The 18,322-nt window shown below is 31.3% G+C and overlaps 2 protein-coding genes across 2 annotated transcripts; both read left to right on the top strand.

The window, feature by feature from the left end:
- The first annotated feature begins 302 nt into the window (after nt 1-302).
- LOC120088613 (maltose excess protein 1-like, chloroplastic) lies at nt 303-5,265 on the top strand. The gene is made up of 9 exons (XM_039046027.1): nt 303-908; nt 1,476-1,649; nt 2,108-2,398; nt 2,507-2,603; nt 2,749-2,843; nt 2,932-3,050; nt 3,486-3,548; nt 3,631-3,692; nt 4,804-5,265. The coding sequence occupies exons 1-9, from the start codon at nt 651-653 to the stop codon at nt 4,884-4,886; spliced, it is 1,242 nt and encodes a 413-aa protein (XP_038901955.1). The 5' UTR covers nt 303-650; the 3' UTR covers nt 4,887-5,265.
- Nucleotides 5,266-8,296: 3,031 nt separating this feature from the next.
- Nucleotides 8,297-10,542, top strand: LOC120087863 (transmembrane protein 18). Its single transcript, XM_039044828.1, has 4 exons — nt 8,297-8,645; nt 8,788-8,893; nt 9,796-9,944; nt 10,049-10,542. The coding sequence occupies exons 1-4, from the start codon at nt 8,505-8,507 to the stop codon at nt 10,142-10,144; spliced, it is 492 nt and encodes a 163-aa protein (XP_038900756.1). The 5' UTR covers nt 8,297-8,504; the 3' UTR covers nt 10,145-10,542.
- The last annotated feature ends 7,780 nt before the right edge of the window (nt 10,543-18,322 follow it).

Consider the following 18,322-nt stretch of genomic DNA (forward strand, 5'->3'; position numbering starts at 1 on the left):
TTTTATTACGATTATACCAATTCTCATTACGAATTAATAAACGTGGCCTAAACTCGTTATTAATCATATAAATGAGTGGAATCTAAGATATGCTTCCCCCACAAAGTCAATAAAGTTTTAAAAAAGAAAACATTACCTGAAATGTGGTGACATGAAGAATAAACACCTTAGAACTTAAAAGGAAATTCTTTTTAGAATGACGAGAGAAAAAAGAAAGTTTGAATGAGACGTCCAAGGGCCAAGGCCAAGGCATGTGAGGCTTGTACTTTGCAAAATTACTCATCAAATTGGATCTTGTGCCTAACCTGGCTGCTTCTCCCCGTCTCTCCTTTCCTTTCCCATACTTCCTTTTCAAGAAAGAACGTGAAACGAAATGCCGATCGTCCCTAAATATCTCTCTGACCCATCTCAGAAACGCTCCAAACAAGTTCATCTTTGTCTTATCAAAGCTCCCAATCGAGATTCTTTCCACTCGTCATCTCCCATTTCTCTAAAATCGGAAGCCACCCCAATTCACAATTCAACCCATTTTCCCTCTCTCTGTACCGACCCAACTGTGATTCTACTGCCAATCATCAGCTTCTACCTTCTCTTTGTCTTTCTAACGAATCAATCTCATTTGGGTCTGTCAGAAATCTGAGCTTAGCGTGATGTTAATGGCGGTTAAGCCCCCATTGGCTTCAAATGGGGCAACAGCTCCTTTACGACGAAACCCACTTGGGTTTTACTCGGTTTCGATTCCTTTGAAGCCCATTTTCCTCTCTTTGCCTTTGAATAACCCAAATCCGCACAATTGCTTTTGTTTGAAGCAGGTGCTGCCACACAGTTCTCGCTTAAACTTGCCTCACGGCCGCCGTTTCACTCCGGTCGCCGCCGTGGACTCCGACGTCCCCCAGTCGCATCACCAGGTTGCTCTTGTATCTTGTTCATCGTTTTCTCTTTTTATTGCTTCATTTGGGATTTGTTTCCTGGTTAAACTCTTCATCAATACTTGAACAATGGGCATTTTAATTTTCAACTCGCCATCATGTTTGCTAGAATGTTAGGATGTGCTTTTGATTGTGGTATGTGCTTGCCATAGGAATGAATTGGAAGTAGAAACATCAATTTTTTAAAATTTTTCTATAGAATGATCGATCAAGTTTAGAATCTCCAATTTGTGAAGCAAATACACGACTTGCGAATTTCTAAGCTGGGAATGGAAATGCTATCATTCTCTTTCTGATGTCAAATGGGTTGTGTTGTTGAATAAGTGGCAGAACAAGATATTACGTTTCTCGCTGTTGAGTTGGCTTGCAATTTTTAAATGCTAACTTCATCTATTATCATGGTCATGAATTTCAATAGCAATATAAAATAATGGTGTATAATGTTGGGCCTTGTATCTTACACTAAAACAATTAAGTTTTGGAATGGCCCAGCAGATCCTGCTTATTGTATGTATGTACTGACGTTCTCTTTTTATACTGTGAAAGGGATCTGAGACTTTAAGGGAAAGCAAAAGGTTTGAGGAGTGGAATTCGTTAACAGCAAAGTTCTCCGGAGCAGCAAATATTCCTTTTATGTTGTTGCAATTGCCTCAGATTATCCTTAATGCTCGAAATCTTTTAGCTGGAAACAAAACTGCGCTTTTAGCTGTTCCGTGGCTGGTAAGAAATGTTTCCATTCGAATGGTATGTTTGAAAGCGATTTTGAAATGGTTAAAATCATTTTTGTCGTATTCAAAAATCTATCCAAAACATGTTTTTAATGATTCAAAATCAATTTTGATACTATGAAAATCGTGTTTAAAATTGTATAATCAAATGTTAAATGAATCTGAATGATTAAGGGCATGTTCAAAGTGATTTTGAAGATGACAAGAGTGGTTTTAACCATTTCAAAATGACTCCTAAACATATCTTAAGCTGTTCAACGAAAATGAAGATGAACATTTACAGTAAACATGTGCATTAATATTCAGTGTTTTCTAGATAATTCAGATAATTCAAGTTTTCTGGAAGTGAAAGAGAAGTATTCCCTGTCTCTTTCACTTTCCAATTTCATTTATTTCTAATCCAAGAAATGCCAAGGTATTGAACCTCAAAGAGTTAATTTATACATGTAGGGGATGTTAACTGGTTTGCTTGGGAACCTTGCACTGCTATCATACTTTGCAAAGAAGAGGGAGAAGGAGGCCATGGTGATTCAAACATTAGGAGCAGTTACAACATATATAGTTTTTGCCCAGCTTGCAATAGCAGGGGCAATGCCCCTGCCTTATTTTGCAGCCACGTCGACTGTTGTGGCTTCTGGTCTTCTTATAAACTTTATGAATTACTTTAATGTTCTTCCTATACAAATCTTGAAATTTTGGGAAGACTTTATCACTGTTGGTGGATTTTCTATTCTCCCCCAGGTAATCTCTCTTCTAGCCCCAGCTTCATTCAAGAGATGATAACATTTAATAGTAAAATTTGTCTCAAAGAGATGGAATTTTGGTTTTGCAATTTTTTCTTTTTTGCAGGTTATGTGGTCTACTTTTGTTCCATTCATACCGAATAGTATCTTGCATGGAGTAACTGCTGTCTCTTATACACATCTAGATGTGTATAAGAGACAGTGTATATAGTTATTAAATGGGATAGTGTGAAATTGAGATCTGAAACCAAGATTACTATCTTTCCTCATGGTGTTGCTAAAAACGTTATCACTCCGATCTAGTTCAACATCCCTTAAAAGTGTCCTTGTAAGATTTACAGGCACGAGCAGGAAAACTTCCTGAGAAAGGTGTGAAAGTTGTCGGAGCATTATCAGGATGGACAGCAACCCTCCTCTTTATGTGGATGCCGGTTTCGCAAATGGTATTTATCCTGTTTGAACTCTTAGAATGATAAAAGTAAATATCTTCATCTTTATTTTACCACTAACCATCATATGCTATTTGTTCAGTGGACTAATTATCTGAATCCTGAGAATATTAAAGGCTTATCAGCTCTCACAATGCTTCTTGCCCTGATTGGAAATGGTCTTGTGCTTCCACGAGCGTTATTCATTCGAGACTTCATGTGGTAAAGCTATTACCTGCCTGATCAAAACTTTCATGTCTGTTTTCTGATCATTATTTTGTTTTCAATCAACTTGAATGTCAAAATAGGTAGGATGTTAAAATTATGATGTGTTTAGGATGGCTTTGAGAAGCACGGGCAAATCTCCTTGAGAAGCTTCCAAACTACATCCATATTTCTATGGTTTTTAAAAATAAATAAATAAATAAAGAGAAAAAAAAAAAAATCTTGTGCAGATTAATGCAAATAGGTCAAATCATAAATTTAGTCCTTGAACTTTGTTGTGTCTATTTCATTCACTTTTAAAAGTGCACTTTGTTGTGTCTATTTCATTCACTTTTAAAAGTGTACTTCATAGCCACAACGATTGCTGAGTGTATAACAGTGTAACAGCCTTCTTTACCGTATTGATAATACTCGTTGCAACCAAAATTGCAGGTTCTTGGGTTCTGGTTGGGCAATTTTGTTTTATGGATATGCTAACATTGTATGCTTGTACTGGTAAGCTGCAGATTATTTCGATTCATCAGCATTTTTTGTTGCCTTAGTATTAGTTAAGTAAATGTGTTTATGGATCCCACAGTTGCAATGCCGTGAGCATGGAGTTCTTCGTTGCTACAACTGCTGGTCTATTCTCCTGGATAGGTTCTCCTCTTATCTCAATTCATTTTTCCCTTCTATATACTTCTCTTTCTCCACTAATTGCCACCTGAGAGAACAGATTTATATTGTTTTGTTGAAAAGAAACAATGACTTTTCTTTTCTGATTAAAAAAATACATCTGTCTGCTTGTTTTGGTAATGTTTTTATTTCTCGTTTTTTGTTTTTTTGTTTTCATGTTGTATATGAACGAGCTAATAAATAAAAGTTTTACTTGAAAATGATTTTTTTTTTTTGTCATTGTCATCTTCTTTTTAGTATTTATTACGAGTTTTCAAGTAAAAAAATGATAATACAGTATTTTTATTTTGTTTTCAGAAGTTGGAAAGGTAAAATATAAGACCAGATTTTCTGTTATAGGAAATAATTACTACGACCACGTTTGGTAACTATTTTGTTTTTAATTTTCTGTTTTAGAAATTTATACATGTTCTCTTCTAAATTCTGTACTATGGTTCGATTATTTCTTGAAAAAACACTCCTTTTATTCAAATTCTAAAAAAAAAGACAAGTTTTTGGGAACTACTTTTTTAATTTTCAAAATTTGACGTAGTTTTTAAAAACACTAGTGGGAAGTGAATACCAACTTATAGGTGAAAGTGATGTTTATAAGTTTAATTTTCAAAAACCATAATCAAGGTTCCGTTTGATAACCATTTGGTTTTTAGTTTTTTGAAAAATTAAGTTTATAAACACTACTTTTACATATTTCTTTGTTTTGTTATCTATCTTTTAGGAGTTTTCAAAAACTAAGTCAAGTTTCAAAAACAAAAAAAATCATGTTTATTTTTGGAATTTGACTAGGAGGAATTCAAATGTTTAGTTAGGAACAATGAAAACTATAATACAAAAGTCATAAGAAAACAAACATAATTTTCAAAAACCAAAAGCCAAAACCTAGTGGTTATCAAACATGGTCTAAATTCACAAAGTAAAAATTTGAGAAACATGAATATATTATCATATCAAATAACCTCTAGATATCTGATACTGCTGTGGAAGGAAAAAAAAGCAAAACAAAACAAAAAGGCATGAAATGGCAAGTGAGAAACATGATTGTTCATGTAGATATATAATGGTTTGGTAATTTTTGTAGGCTTTTTCTTCTGGAGAGACTCTGTGGTATATGGATTCAACTCACCTCTAACATCTCTTAAGGAGCTACTTTTTGGATCCTGACTGCCATATTCCAGCTTCAATAAAACCCAGATTTCAAGCTGCTTTGACACAAATGCAGCACCAACTTCTTTGGGGAAACAGTGGTTGGAATATTAGCTCAAACAAGAACAGAATTTTGAAGAGGGAAAAAACCAATCTAAGCAACTTCTTTTTTTCTCTATATAGGATATGGAGAGAGCTCAGTGATTTTTTTGGGTACATATTATGCTTTGAACTATATATACATAGATCTCTTGTATATTATAATAAGTACCAAAATAAGTTGGTCCATTGAAATCACTGTTTATTATCTGGTGTACTTATACACTGAGCATGGTACATTGTTCAAACTATTTGTTTCTGTTCTTTAAAAAGTCAGGCAATGTATTCAAATTTAGGATGCTTGGGAAATGACTTGGGATTAAAATTTGGAGGATTAACCCCTAAATTGGAGCAAATATTGTAAAGACAAGGGAATTCGAGAAACTATTTGCAAAAATGATATAAAAACACGGCTTTTTGGAAACCAATCATCTTGAGTTGTATCCGGCTTTTTTTCTTTTCCAGGTCAATTGTGTCTTTATAAAGACGCAATTGAACTTCGTGTGTCTCTATAAAGATGTAATTGAACTTCGTTTACACAGTCTTTTTTTATATTTAGCATAGACACATCTAATTTTCTTTTCTTTTTTCCTTCTTTTTTCGAATAGTGTGTTTTTTTCTTTTTCTTTTTTTTTTAAAAAAAAATTATAGAAATATCCATCGATATTGACATCCTGTCGATTTTTATACATTCACGTTTCTATTTAATTGAAAACTCTATACACCAATATTTTTTATGCTAGTTGCAGCACATTTATTTTGTCCTTCTGTTATAATTTTCTTTAGAATGAAAGAACCGTTCTTGTCATTTTCTTTTTAATAGATTTAAATTTAATCAAATAAAAACTTACTAAACACAAAAAGTTATTTATAAAATAAAAACTAAACTACATTTCAACTTAAAAAATCATTAAATTAAATTACTCAAAATTATGAATGTAATATTAGAAACAAAATATTATTCACTTTGATCATGTCTATAGCATCTCTGGTAAGGCATATATTGTTCTCGATTACTATAATCCCGTACAATTTTCATTTGACCTTCATCTCTACTTTCATTATAGACTCGATAGACTACATATTGATCTTGAAACGTGCATCGAGTATGTGATGATTGACCTAGGTCCAAAGTGATTATTGTATTATGAAGAAATTGTCGAATATGAACCAAACGTCATGAGAGGTTGCATCATAAATATAGTCGTGCATTGTTCCGTCAATATTGGAACTTCATGTTGTACTCCATGTTCAACCGAATTGTCAGAATGTTGAATAAGATCATCATCCTCCTGAGATAGCTTAACTTTCTCCGATGTCAAGGTTGGTATATGGTTATTGATCTTTTTATATCCATCCTATTACTTATAGTGAGGTTGATAATATTTTTATGTAAAATGAAAATTAAAAGAACTTTAGGACGTCAAATTATAAATATTCATAAAAATAAAAAATAATTCTTACCAAAAAATGATACACTACTTCTACATATATAACATATCACTAGCTGATGTTGGAATACCAACTTTCATATTTAAGCCCAATTACTATACACTCTATGATAGCATCCCCCAGAATAGTATAATTGTGTCGATTTTTCCATATATCTAGTTGAGGAGCTAAACGACTAACTTGATCTTGTTCATACTAATCATGTAGGTCATACATGTGTGAGCTTATATGTATCGCATTGTCGAGAAATTTGTCACATCTAACAAAATTGGCATATCACTCTACTAGGAATAATCAAATGGAGGGCACTTTAATTGTCTGTACTTCATGCCCATTGAGACAAGTCATTGACAATATTCTGATCAAGTCTAAGGCTCCCGTTTAATCTACACAGTTGGTTGAAATTAATATACATAAAAAAGATGAAGAACAAAAATAAGAAAACTCCATCATACTTATTTAGGGGTTAAGGTATGCAACACATATCTTTATTGAACAAACACGTATATAGGGTTGTTCATTACAACTTTAACATCATTCCACTAGCAAATGTTTACAAAATGTTTAGGGTTTAGGATATCAAACGAGAAAATGTTATAGCATTTTAATAAAGCAAAAAGATCGTATAATTTGGCTTGAGGTCAAGCAACTATTTTATTCTCACATTGGTGCATTTGTCCATGGGCCAAAAAAGTCATCGATCTCATACTTATATTTGTAACAGCATTAATAGGTCTGTGAAGTCTTTACTATCAATCATTACACTTTAATACAGTTGTCTATACAACTATGCAAGACATGTGGCTCTCTAACTATAAATATGCTCTTCGAACATCTACCAACAAAAGGTGATACATCAGGTGCATCATATTATTAGACTTATCGAGAACATAATGTCTCTTATAACTGTGAGAATATAAGTTTGGCCTAACGTTGAATTTGTTCATCCCCTACTTCATATAGTATGGGGCTAAATTGATTAAAATGTAAACCATGGATTAATCGATTTGGGATAGTTCGATTATGAATCATGGGTGTTTGATCTAGTTTTGCATTTCTTAATTTTTTAGAGTTTGCAAATTGATGTCAAATTTGAATTGATTTAGCCTTTAATTATGTTACGTAAAGCTCAATAACGAAACACCTCAAAAATTTTAAAACTAAAATTTACATTTTAAAAATTTTTAGATTAAAATAAAAATTGTTAGAGGGTTGTCCAAGACAAGACAAGACTCAAAACTCACGGATGGGCCCAAGCCCAAATGATATAGGGGAAGGTATAAGGAAGTAACGTCCTAAAAGAAAAAATGTCAAGCTAGTGAATATATACTAATAGGAAAATAATCGAGTCGGGTTCGAACTGATACCCTGCAATCTCAAGCGCCAAAAATGTCCCTGACATCATTGCCGTCACATATTGTAAACGTTTATTAGGGACATGCTTATAAATAGTCCATTCGACCACCCAAAAAGGGAAGAGTGAGTAATTTCCAAATGAGATACCCAATCTTACTTCTTTTTGTGAATTAACCACTTTTAGTACTAACTTAAGCATCAGAGTGTATTAGGTTTGGCACCACATTGATGCAATGAACATTACACAGGTCAATTCATGGAATACCAAGACTAGACCGAATGGAATGGGATTGGAAGTGAAGGTCACAAGGCACATGCAACAGAGTCTAGCACAGACGAGACTCGAGCGCCAACAAAAATAATTATATCTTTGTGAGTATAAGTTGGTAGATATTTTAAGCACTCACACCAACTTGAAATGTGATATTTAAAAAAATAATAATAAAGAAATATTATAAAAATAATAATAATAATTCTGAAAATTGACGAAGCAAAACGAAATGAAATTTAGGCTGAAAACAGTCACCATCTATAATTTCTGGAATTTTCCAGAGGGGTTTGAGAGAAAACGCGGTCGTTTCATAGCGTGATTTGATTTCAGATCCAAGGTCGAGGTTTTGGTGGGTCGAACAAGAACCGAAGATCCGAACAGAGATCACAGCCGAGACTGTAAATTTCATTTTCGAATCGAAACACATCTTTCGGGCCCTTCAATTTGATTTTCTACTCATGGAGGAGTTGAGATCTGCAATGGAGGAACATATGGACCAAATGGCGGATCTGATTCAGAAAATTTCCTCCGAACTCCGATCCGGTATCCGTCCCGCCGTCGATAATTTCGTCGGTTTCTTCCACGCCATTGACTGGAAGGTAAAATTCACTCAAACCCCATCAAGAACCTTTTATGTACTTTTGCTTCTTTTTGCCTCTAATTCGATCCTGTTTCCTGTTCTGTGTTCTGTGAAGTTCGTTCTTAATTTGAATATTGTTTTTATTTTTTGACATTTTGCAGGAACCTTGGTTAATGGGGTTATTGGGTTTTCATGGATTGTTGCTGATAATAACTATCTTTACAAGGAAACGTACTAACTTTCAGATGTTCTTGTTCCTTCTTGCACGTATGATCTTCTCTTCTACTTGCTTTTCTTGTTGAAATGTAATGGCGTTGTTTATGGTTTTGCTATATTGAATTCTTTGATTGCTGTTCATATTGCATCCTGGCAAAGTATTGAGTTCTGGTCTAGCAATGAGGGTTATGAAAACTTTACTAACTCTTGAGCTTAGAGATGAATTCTGAGGTTTGAATAACTTTTTGGAAATTATTTGCTCCATCAAGGTTGCAATTATATAGTTATGTTTGCATACTGTAAATATTGCATCCTCTGTACTGGGCCACTGGCAAAGTAGTGAGTTTTGCTCTAGCCATTTAGGTTATGGAAACATACTACTCTTGAGCTCAAAGATGAACTCTATGGTCTGAATGCAATTTTGGAGTCACTGCTGCAAGGTTGCAATAGAATTCATAGGATTACATTTGCGTGCTTAAGTTGTTGATTGCATTATGCTTGTATGATTTCCAGCCATAAAGCTATTTGGTTTAACCTGGTTCCTTTTATCTGACTATTATAATTAAATAGATCGCTCTTTTAGAATCTCTTTTGGCTTGTTGTAGAAAGTTTGAAGTGTATGATCAAATGTTGGAAAATGTCATATATTTTTTTATTGTACTCGAAATGAATTCCCTTTGTGCACCACAAAAGTTCTTTCATGCTTGTATACTATACATGACTGTGATACATTTCAGATTTACATTTTACATGTTGATGTGTACATCTTTTATGTATGTCAAGGAGAAGACACATTTTTACATTCCACAAAAACCCTTTCATGCTTGTTCACATTCATATTTTGCAAGTTCATATGCACTTTTTCATGTAGGTCTCAACTCCAAATGTTCTTCATTTCAAGGGATAAGGAAATCCATATTTGGAGTACTTACGCACTTGTATTTCTCATACAGTGGCTGGCGTATATTTTGCTGAAAGAATCAATAGAATATTGAGCAAAAACTGGAAGAATTTCGCCACCCAGAACTATTTTGATCCAAATGGAGTTTTCCTATCAGCACTCTGGTCTGGGCCACTGCTTGTAATTTCAATGATAATCCTGGCAAGTGCTTGCTAAAACTGGAATGACTTATTTTCTTTCATTTTTTTGTCGTCGAGTTTTCCGCGTTAAGAACACTTAACTGAACCCTCATTTCTGTATGACAGATAAACACGCTCTTTACGTTATGCTTTCTAGTAGTCAGATGGAAGAGAGCTGAGCTTCGACATCGTGCGAGACTTTCACAGAGTAAAGAAGATTGACCCGAAAAGAGGAGTTTTTAGCTTTGATGTCTTTTGCTGGTAGCTTGTAGCTGTGTATCCTATCCTTCACGGAGATCGTTGGACTGATACGAGTACAATGCAAGGAGTGAGGAGAGGTTTTGGTTACTCTTTTTTTTCTTATTTATTGACTAGAATATCCATAGATATTATTGTGATCAACTTTATACAACATTGGCTCACTTTATGCAGCTTGAATTTCATCAGTGAGTAATATTTTTAGTCATTACTGATTTCATTCGCCGAAGATTCGATATCGTATAAAAGGAAGGGAAAAAAAAAAAGCTTTTCTCCAATCTCTTGAAAATGTAGATGGCATCCTGAAAATATTGATGTTATTACCTATGACAGATTCAAATAATATATGTTGTTACAAGATAGCTCACCTCTGTTTAAACTTGTTTCATTTGGGGTTGGTTCAAAGGAAGCTACAAACGCAATATTATTGCTATAGATTTGGCATGTTGGACTATTATTAGTGTTCAAATTTTTCGTAGTTTTGCCGGATTTTGCATTTTAAAATCCGACATATTATTATCTAAAACTTTAAAACTCGTTAGATCTTTCTACTGAGGAGATAATAGCAGAAATATAGTCTAATCAATTAATAAATTAATATTAACTAGTCATTACTATTGATGTTAACTAATTACAAATATAAGTGGGGTTTTCTAAAATAGCAAAATAAGGGAAATTTTTTATACAATACAGTAAAATTTAATCATCTTCTCTCTTCACCTATGAAATACATATACAGATACGATTACACGATACAGATACGATCGGATATGACAATTCGATATGGATACGTGTAAGGATATGTCATTTTTTTTAATATATATATATTTCTAAAAAATGAGGATACTGAAGATATATTTTTTTTTCTTAAAAAAATCTAGGATATAGATAAATTTAGCATACAAGTTAATAACAATAGCACAAATAGAATATAAACACTGAAATACAATACAAAGAAAAAAACATCTAAGATGTTGAAGTACAATAGATAATAAAATGCAATAGAAAAGTGACTCATATTACAAAGAAGATTAGAGAGAGAAGTATGAAGATAAACGAAGAATTTCTTCATTAAATTGTTGAAGATGAAGATTAGATGATTTTAGAGTTTGGTCTTTTATTTATTTTTTTTCTTTTAGTTTTGGACTCGAGTAGTGAGGTTTTTAAATAAGTTGCCTAGTTTTAGATTGGGAAAGATTAGATGAGTTGCTTGTCTTTTTTTCTTTAAAAAAAGGTACGCGTCGAAATAGATACGTCAAATCGCGTGTCAAATACGTATCTGGGTAGTATTTGGAAATATCGGTATCCATTACGTGTCTGATACAGATTCTTTGCCTTACATGAAGTATTTGTGCTTCATAACTTTGTGCCTAGTTTTAGATTGGGAAAGATTAGATGAGTTACTTGTTTTTTTTCTTTAAGAAAAGGTACACGTGGAAATAGATACGTCAAATCAGATGCATATCTGGGAAGTATCTGAAAATATCGGTATTCATTACTTGTCTGATTCTTTGCCTCACATGAAATATCTGTGCTTCATAGCTCTTCATCATCTTTCCCATTTTTCTTTCCTCTTCTTCTTCCCCTTCTTCTTTCCCAAGTATTGGTGTTATAATTTATTTATCCATGAAGTGAGATGCTAGATTTGAGTTTAGTTGCTTTTAGATAGTTGTGATAGATATTGTTATCAATGTCTATCATAGATAGACGCTGATAAAAGTCTATCAGATGTTGATAGAAGTCTATTGGTGTCTATCAGTGATAGAAACTTGTAAAAATTTATCATTGATAGAGGCTGGTATAAGTCTATCAACGTCAATGATAGTAACTGAAAAAAGTCTATAATTCATACTATAGTGATAGAAACTAATAATAAGTCACTATAACGTCTATCAGTGTTCTCTTTTATCATTTATATAAATAGTATGACATTTTTTTTTATCGGTAAAAGTTTTCCTAAATATATAAACATATTATTTAGACATAATAAATTTTAAATAATACATTTGCATTGAATAATACTTTATTTTACCTTAACTATTTAATAAAAGAAATTTAATATTTATTATTAACATTCTTATTAATTTATATTATTTAACTATTTTTAGTGATTACGTTAAATAATCTTAATAATTTTAATCAATGTTTAACATTTTTAAGTGATTACATATTAGTTAATATAACAATATATTAAATAATATTCAATTTAGTTCATGACTTCATTAATTAATTCCTTGTATTTAATTAAGATTTCATTTGGTAACGATTTTGTTTTTAAAAATTAAGTCTATGAACACCATTTTCACCTCTAAATTAAAACCAATCCAAATTTTGAGAACTAAAAAAAAAGTAGCTCTCTGAAAGTTGTTTTTGTTTTTAGAATTTAACTAAGAATTCAACCATTATAGTTAAAGATACAAATCATTGTAATAAATCTAGATGAAATGGACTTAATTTTCAAAAGAAAAAACAAAAAACCATACCAAACAGAACGTAAATAATTATTGATTTCTATATATGGGTAAAACAAATACATGTATTTAACTTCTAAACATGAATTATCTTGCATATTCAAACGTAGACATTAATTATCTTAGAAATTAAAATCCCAAATATTTATATTTCATCTCACACTTTAATTACAATATGTTTGCTATATATATATATATATATATACTCAAATCTTCAATATTCATATACATGAAACAATATATGCGATCCAAATCCCAAATATTTAATGTGCACAACCATTTCAGTTTTTTTTTTTTCTTTTTTTTTGCATCCCATTTTATAACTTATTAAAAATAGAATTTAAGAATCTATAAATTCATATTGGATGCATGATTGATCAAGAAACAAATCAATTGTTTCTTCTATCTCACATAAATAAACAAATCAATAAAATGATCTGTCTAAATGGGAATGAATAGATATCTTAATCGTTGCATCTTCTTTTTTTTTCTTTTTCTTTTTCTTTTTCTTTACTTTTTTATAAAATATTTAGATGCATCCGACTGCACCTATCTTGACGCATCGTACCAACGTTTGTATAAGAATAAAAATAAAATTAGAGTATGTAATTACAAAAGAAGAGAAACCTACAATAAGAAAGTTTTTTTACCTTTGAAGATGCTTCTATTTCTTTCATGCCAAATATTTAAGCTCTCATAAAATTCTCCCAAATCAAATTTCTTCCATTTTAAAAGGAATCTAGGATCCTCTAGAAGAACCATGTGCTAGTTCAATGAAGAGAAAAGATGGAACCTTCAATAATAATAATAATTATTATTATTATTATTATTATTGCTATTATTATTATTATGGCAATAAAATAAAGGGACAACTCGCATATATGGAAAAACAAGCTAAATTATTTATAAATAATTTGTTTATTTTCACATTATTATTCACACATATTTTCACCTCGGTATCGCTAGTAAACACTAATAAAATAATAAATGTGTATCATTGATTTACATCTAGTGTTAGGGATGTTTATGGATTTGATTGAAAGACTTTTTAGACTTAACTCGATTGTTGAAATTGTAAATTTCTTCAATCCAAATAATCTTTATTAAAAAAATGAACGCGATCTAACTATGAAATATATGGGTTGGGTTAGTTTGGATTACTCGTTTCATTTATTTAAAATTTTGTTCTAAAAAAAAGTAAAATGTAAATACTTAAAAAATTGATTTAATTATTTTTATATATTGAATTAAGATTAACCATGGTTCAATTTGATGACATTAAAAGTTATAACATGAAATTAATACAAGGTGGCAAGATTAGTAAACATGAACTTTTTTTCTTAAACTTATCTACTAAGCCTATGTCTCTATACACTATACTAGGCTAATATGCCAAGATGAACAAAGCTTTAAAACCTAACTAAATATTTAAGAAAAATAAATAAAGGGAAATTAATTCCCAAGAATTTTTTTTTTTTCTTAAAATGATGCTTCTTTGGAAATATACTGATGAAAAAAGCTTTAACTTTTTACAAGAAAACTTATCAAAATGAGACATTTGATCAAATGTGGGTTTATAATCCAAATGAATGGATTTTGAGTATGGGAAAAAGATGGCAATTAATTAAAGTGATTTTTTTTTAAAATCTCTATTTTTTTAGTACAATTTAAATCTTAATTGAATAATGCTTTATTTTAAACAAAATACATACATTTTTTTTCCAACTATTGATAAGTGGAAAATCGAATCTATCAACTTTGAGATAGTAATTAGTGTCATAGCTCTCGTTAGGATGGAAAACACGCACCTGAACTTAAAATAGGTAGGATTAGATGAAAGAGATCATTGGTAATAATGTGAACTTATAAGATGATAGATGAACAGTAATTAATGAGAGGGAGGGAATAATTAGGAAATTGTCAGAAATAGCACGTTGAAGTTTCATCTTACAAAACTAGCACCCTTTTTTATAATTTGTTCAAAAAGTTTTTATCGGTTCATCTCGTGCGAGATCAACCACCAAGATTTGGTAAAAAAAAAAAAATAATAACATTTTCTAACTTATCGATTATTTTCACCCTTTTGGGCCTTTTTCACTACATCTCGGTAAACTAAACATCGAGATTCTACTAATGTTTTCAAATTATGTAATCTACCTAAATCTTATATTTTTCAAATTTTCTCCAAATTTGTTTATCTTTGTTAAATATAACGACTCGAGTTCAGGAGGGATACATGATTGAACAGATATCACATCCGAATAGGAGGGATCCTGAGAACATGAAAATAGAGTTAAGAAAGGCTTAAAAGAATTAAAAGTTACTACCTATACCAACAAGGTCCACTTTCCTTTTCGGTGGCTCAATCATAAGAACTCCAAAGTTATCATGATCTTGCTCTGCTACAACTTTCATTAGGAAATTTCCAACCACCACAAATGAAGAGAACTCCTCTACTTGTTGAGTTCTCATGTAGGCTTCGTGGGGGTCCATGGATTTGACCCTTGGGTCTTATTTGACATTTAAGTCAAATTAAGCCTATTTTCTAATTTTATTCGATCCAACGGTTATGAAGGAAACATGTGGCATGATCGGAATTCGCCGATTTATGTCTTCAACTTTAATTGAGACATATGTCAACTTTAACTAGTCTCAAAATTCAATTATTTGGAATTTTTTTATTAATTTAGTAAATGATGCGATAATTTGCGATTGGTCTAAAATTTCTCATTCAACATATACCAACAATGTGCATCTTCCTTTTCGGTGGCTCAATCATACGGACTCCAAAGTTAAGCATCCTTAGCTTAGAGCTATCCGTTGGGTGGCCTCCTAGGAATTTACCTAGAATGCATGTGAGAGAGAACAAAATATACTAAAAAGACTCGTGTTTGTTCAGGTCACAAGAGAATGTCGATGCCATATTATGAATCCTAGACCTAAGGGGTTACAACTATATTCAATTCTTACTTAATTTTTCAAAGTTTTAGACCAATTTCTATCTCCACAATTATATGAATTTCTAAATTTTTAAATGAATACATCAATTAGATTTTTTTTTAAGATGAATGATTGCATTTTGATTTTTAAATTTTGGAAAAGATTAAATATTGCAAAAAAAGAAAGATAAGTACGATAGAAAAAATAATAAAATCTCGGTATTAATCTGTTCGAGGATTCACTGATCTTAGTGTTAATCTATCCGAGATTAGTACCGAGATTTTATATACTTTTCATATCTTACCTAATTTTTTTTGAAAAATTTAATCTTTCCCAAAATGTATAAATCATAATCAATCACCTGAGATCATCTAAAAAAATCATTTAGATGATTGATAGATTAATTTGAAAATTAGAAATTGGGCTAATTACGTAAGATTTTGACATAATATTTAGTAAAGATAATTGAATTTAGAGAAAATTTAAAAATATATAAGATTTGAGTAGATTACATAATATTTGGAAAAATTCTCACCCAAAATGGCTAAAACAATCCGTGAATTAGAATAAGTTGATTTTTTAATTAAATCTCGGTGATCGATCTCATCCAAGATGGACCGAGAAAGACTGTTTGAATAAATTTTCAAAAATGAAACTAGCTTTGTAAGGCGAAAACTTGTGCTATTTCCAACAATTTTCCAAGAAAGAAAAATTAATTCTCTCCTACTTAGATCCCACGGAAAATTTGAAAACATCTTTTTCTTCGACAATATTATTTTCTCTTTTTTTCTAAATAGAAAGAAGTGACATTTTATTTTTTTTCTAAACAGAAAGAACTTACATCTTATTTTTCTACAATTGAGCTACAATAATAATTTTTTTAACCGAAAAATATTTGTATCATCCAATTCACGTCATATATAAATTGAACCATAAGATTTGACCAAAGTGAACTTAGTTCAATGATAATTTACATGTTTTTCATCTAAAATGTAGGAGGTTGGATCTCCATCCCACATTTGTACTCCAAACCCTAGGGTTTGCAACATTAAACTACAGGGTATTTTCCTCCAATATCCTACATTATTATTATTATTATTATTATTATTATTATTATTATTATACACTTTAATATATATATATATATATATATATAATTGAGGTCTCCAATAGTATTTTTCAGATTGATTGAATAGTTGACCCAACCGCTTCTTAGAAATGTCCAAAATCATACAATAAAGATGTAGAATACAATTATGAAGAAAAATTATCAAAGAACGACAGTTAAGACATCAATTATCATTTTAAAGGTCGATGGTTCACCCAGAAAAATAAAAATGATCTATACTTCTAAAACATCAATTACTAAAAACTAAATTTTTTTTTTTCTGAAATAGTTTCCAATGGGATATCACTATTGACAAATCTTCCCAACAACTATCAAACCCTAACCTAAAAAGTTAAAGCCAATATATAAACAAATACAAGCAGTTATGATCCCCATATAAGAGGCTCAAGAGAGCTTACCACAAAAGTTGATCAAACGTCTTTCTTCTTTCCAACATCCAAAATTTACTAAAGGAAAAGCTACGTGCGAGGAATGAAGCCTGGTCCGAGATCGTTTATTTTCGTTCAATCAACACGAAAAAACTTTTCAAAGATGAAAACGAAGAAGGAAGAAGACGACGACGAAAACTTTCAGTTTAAGTAAAAAAAAAACATGGAATAACAATCTTCAAGATCGTAAAGAAGAAAGCAACAAAGAAAACTTGAAAAAAAAAAAAAAAAAGACATTTGACATGTAGTTTTCTTCAACTTTCAAAAGGATTGAAAAAGAAAAGAAGTTGAAAGAAGAAACAAAGATTTCGGAACAAACTCCATTCCAAACACCCCTTTTCCTATCTCTTTTCTTTCTCATTGCAAGACTCAACAAGAAGAGGAAAGATGTGACAACTTTGTCCTTCTTTAAAAAGGAAGACAAAAAACATTCATCTTCTCTCATATGATCAAAATTTGAGCTTCAGAGAGAGAAATTAAGAGAAGGCAGCCATGAGGAAGGGAAAAAAAAAGTGGAAGAAAGAAGAGATTATTGATACATTATTATCTCATGGTGGGAAACATATGATGACAGACAGGTCATGGAAAGCATAAAAAAAGAACGATAATAATAATAATAATAATAATGAAAAGGGGAATTGGTGGTTTTTGGAGTCATCACCTTGTCTTGTTCTAAACCATTTTATATGCTGTGTGGTAACAATTCTATTAACTTGTAATTTTACTTTTTAAGTTTTGTCATGGCTTCTCTCTAGCTTGCTTTTAAAAGAATTTAAGCACTGAAAATCAAGAAAGAGAAGAGATGGCCTAAAGGACAAGTTTAGGAATGGGAAAAGAAGAGGGACATGGGCCTCCACTACCACAGCTTTGTACTATATCCCATTATTATACATTTGAACCACATTTTCTAACAAAAACAAACTAAGAAAAGAAATTATATGTGGCCGACATGTATATTTGGTAGTTGGCTATACTTCTTCCTCTGAGGTCAAAGGTTCAAATCTCTTTTAGTTCGTTATATTAAAAGACATTGAATCCAAACTACCGTATCTCTTTAACACAATAAGGGATAGAAGGATTTGAACTATATACCTCATCAGCAAATTCATATGTTAATTAAGTTATGCTTGCTTTGACAAGCAAAGTTATGTTTTATCATGTTTCATTTCATTAA

This window comes from Benincasa hispida, chromosome 10 (assembly GCF_009727055.1).
Source record: "Benincasa hispida cultivar B227 chromosome 10, ASM972705v1, whole genome shotgun sequence".
NCBI lineage: Eukaryota > Viridiplantae > Streptophyta > Magnoliopsida > Cucurbitales > Cucurbitaceae > Benincasa > Benincasa hispida.

What these genes read in the sequence shown, in the direction of transcription:
- LOC120087863 (XM_039044828.1), top strand. Translation starts at nt 8,505, where the DNA reads ATGGAGGAGTTGAGATCTGCAATGGAGGAACATATGGACCAAATGGCG. An exon ending in TCCACGCCATTGACTGGAAG is followed by an intron (nt 8,646 to 8,787) that starts GTAAAATTCACT and finishes GACATTTTGCAG; the next exon opens with GAACCTTGGTTAATGGGGTT. An exon ending in GTTCTTGTTCCTTCTTGCAC is followed by an intron (nt 8,894 to 9,795) that starts GTATGATCTTCT and finishes TTTCTCATACAG; the next exon opens with TGGCTGGCGTATATTTTGCT.
- LOC120088613 (XM_039046027.1), top strand. Translation starts at nt 651, where the DNA reads ATGTTAATGGCGGTTAAGCCCCCATTGGCTTCAAATGGGGCAACAGCT. An exon ending in TCCCCCAGTCGCATCACCAG is followed by an intron (nt 909 to 1,475) that starts GTTGCTCTTGTA and finishes ATACTGTGAAAG; the next exon opens with GGATCTGAGACTTTAAGGGA. An exon ending in TTCATTCGAGACTTCATGTG is followed by an intron (nt 3,051 to 3,485) that starts GTAAAGCTATTA and finishes CCAAAATTGCAG; the next exon opens with GTTCTTGGGTTCTGGTTGGG.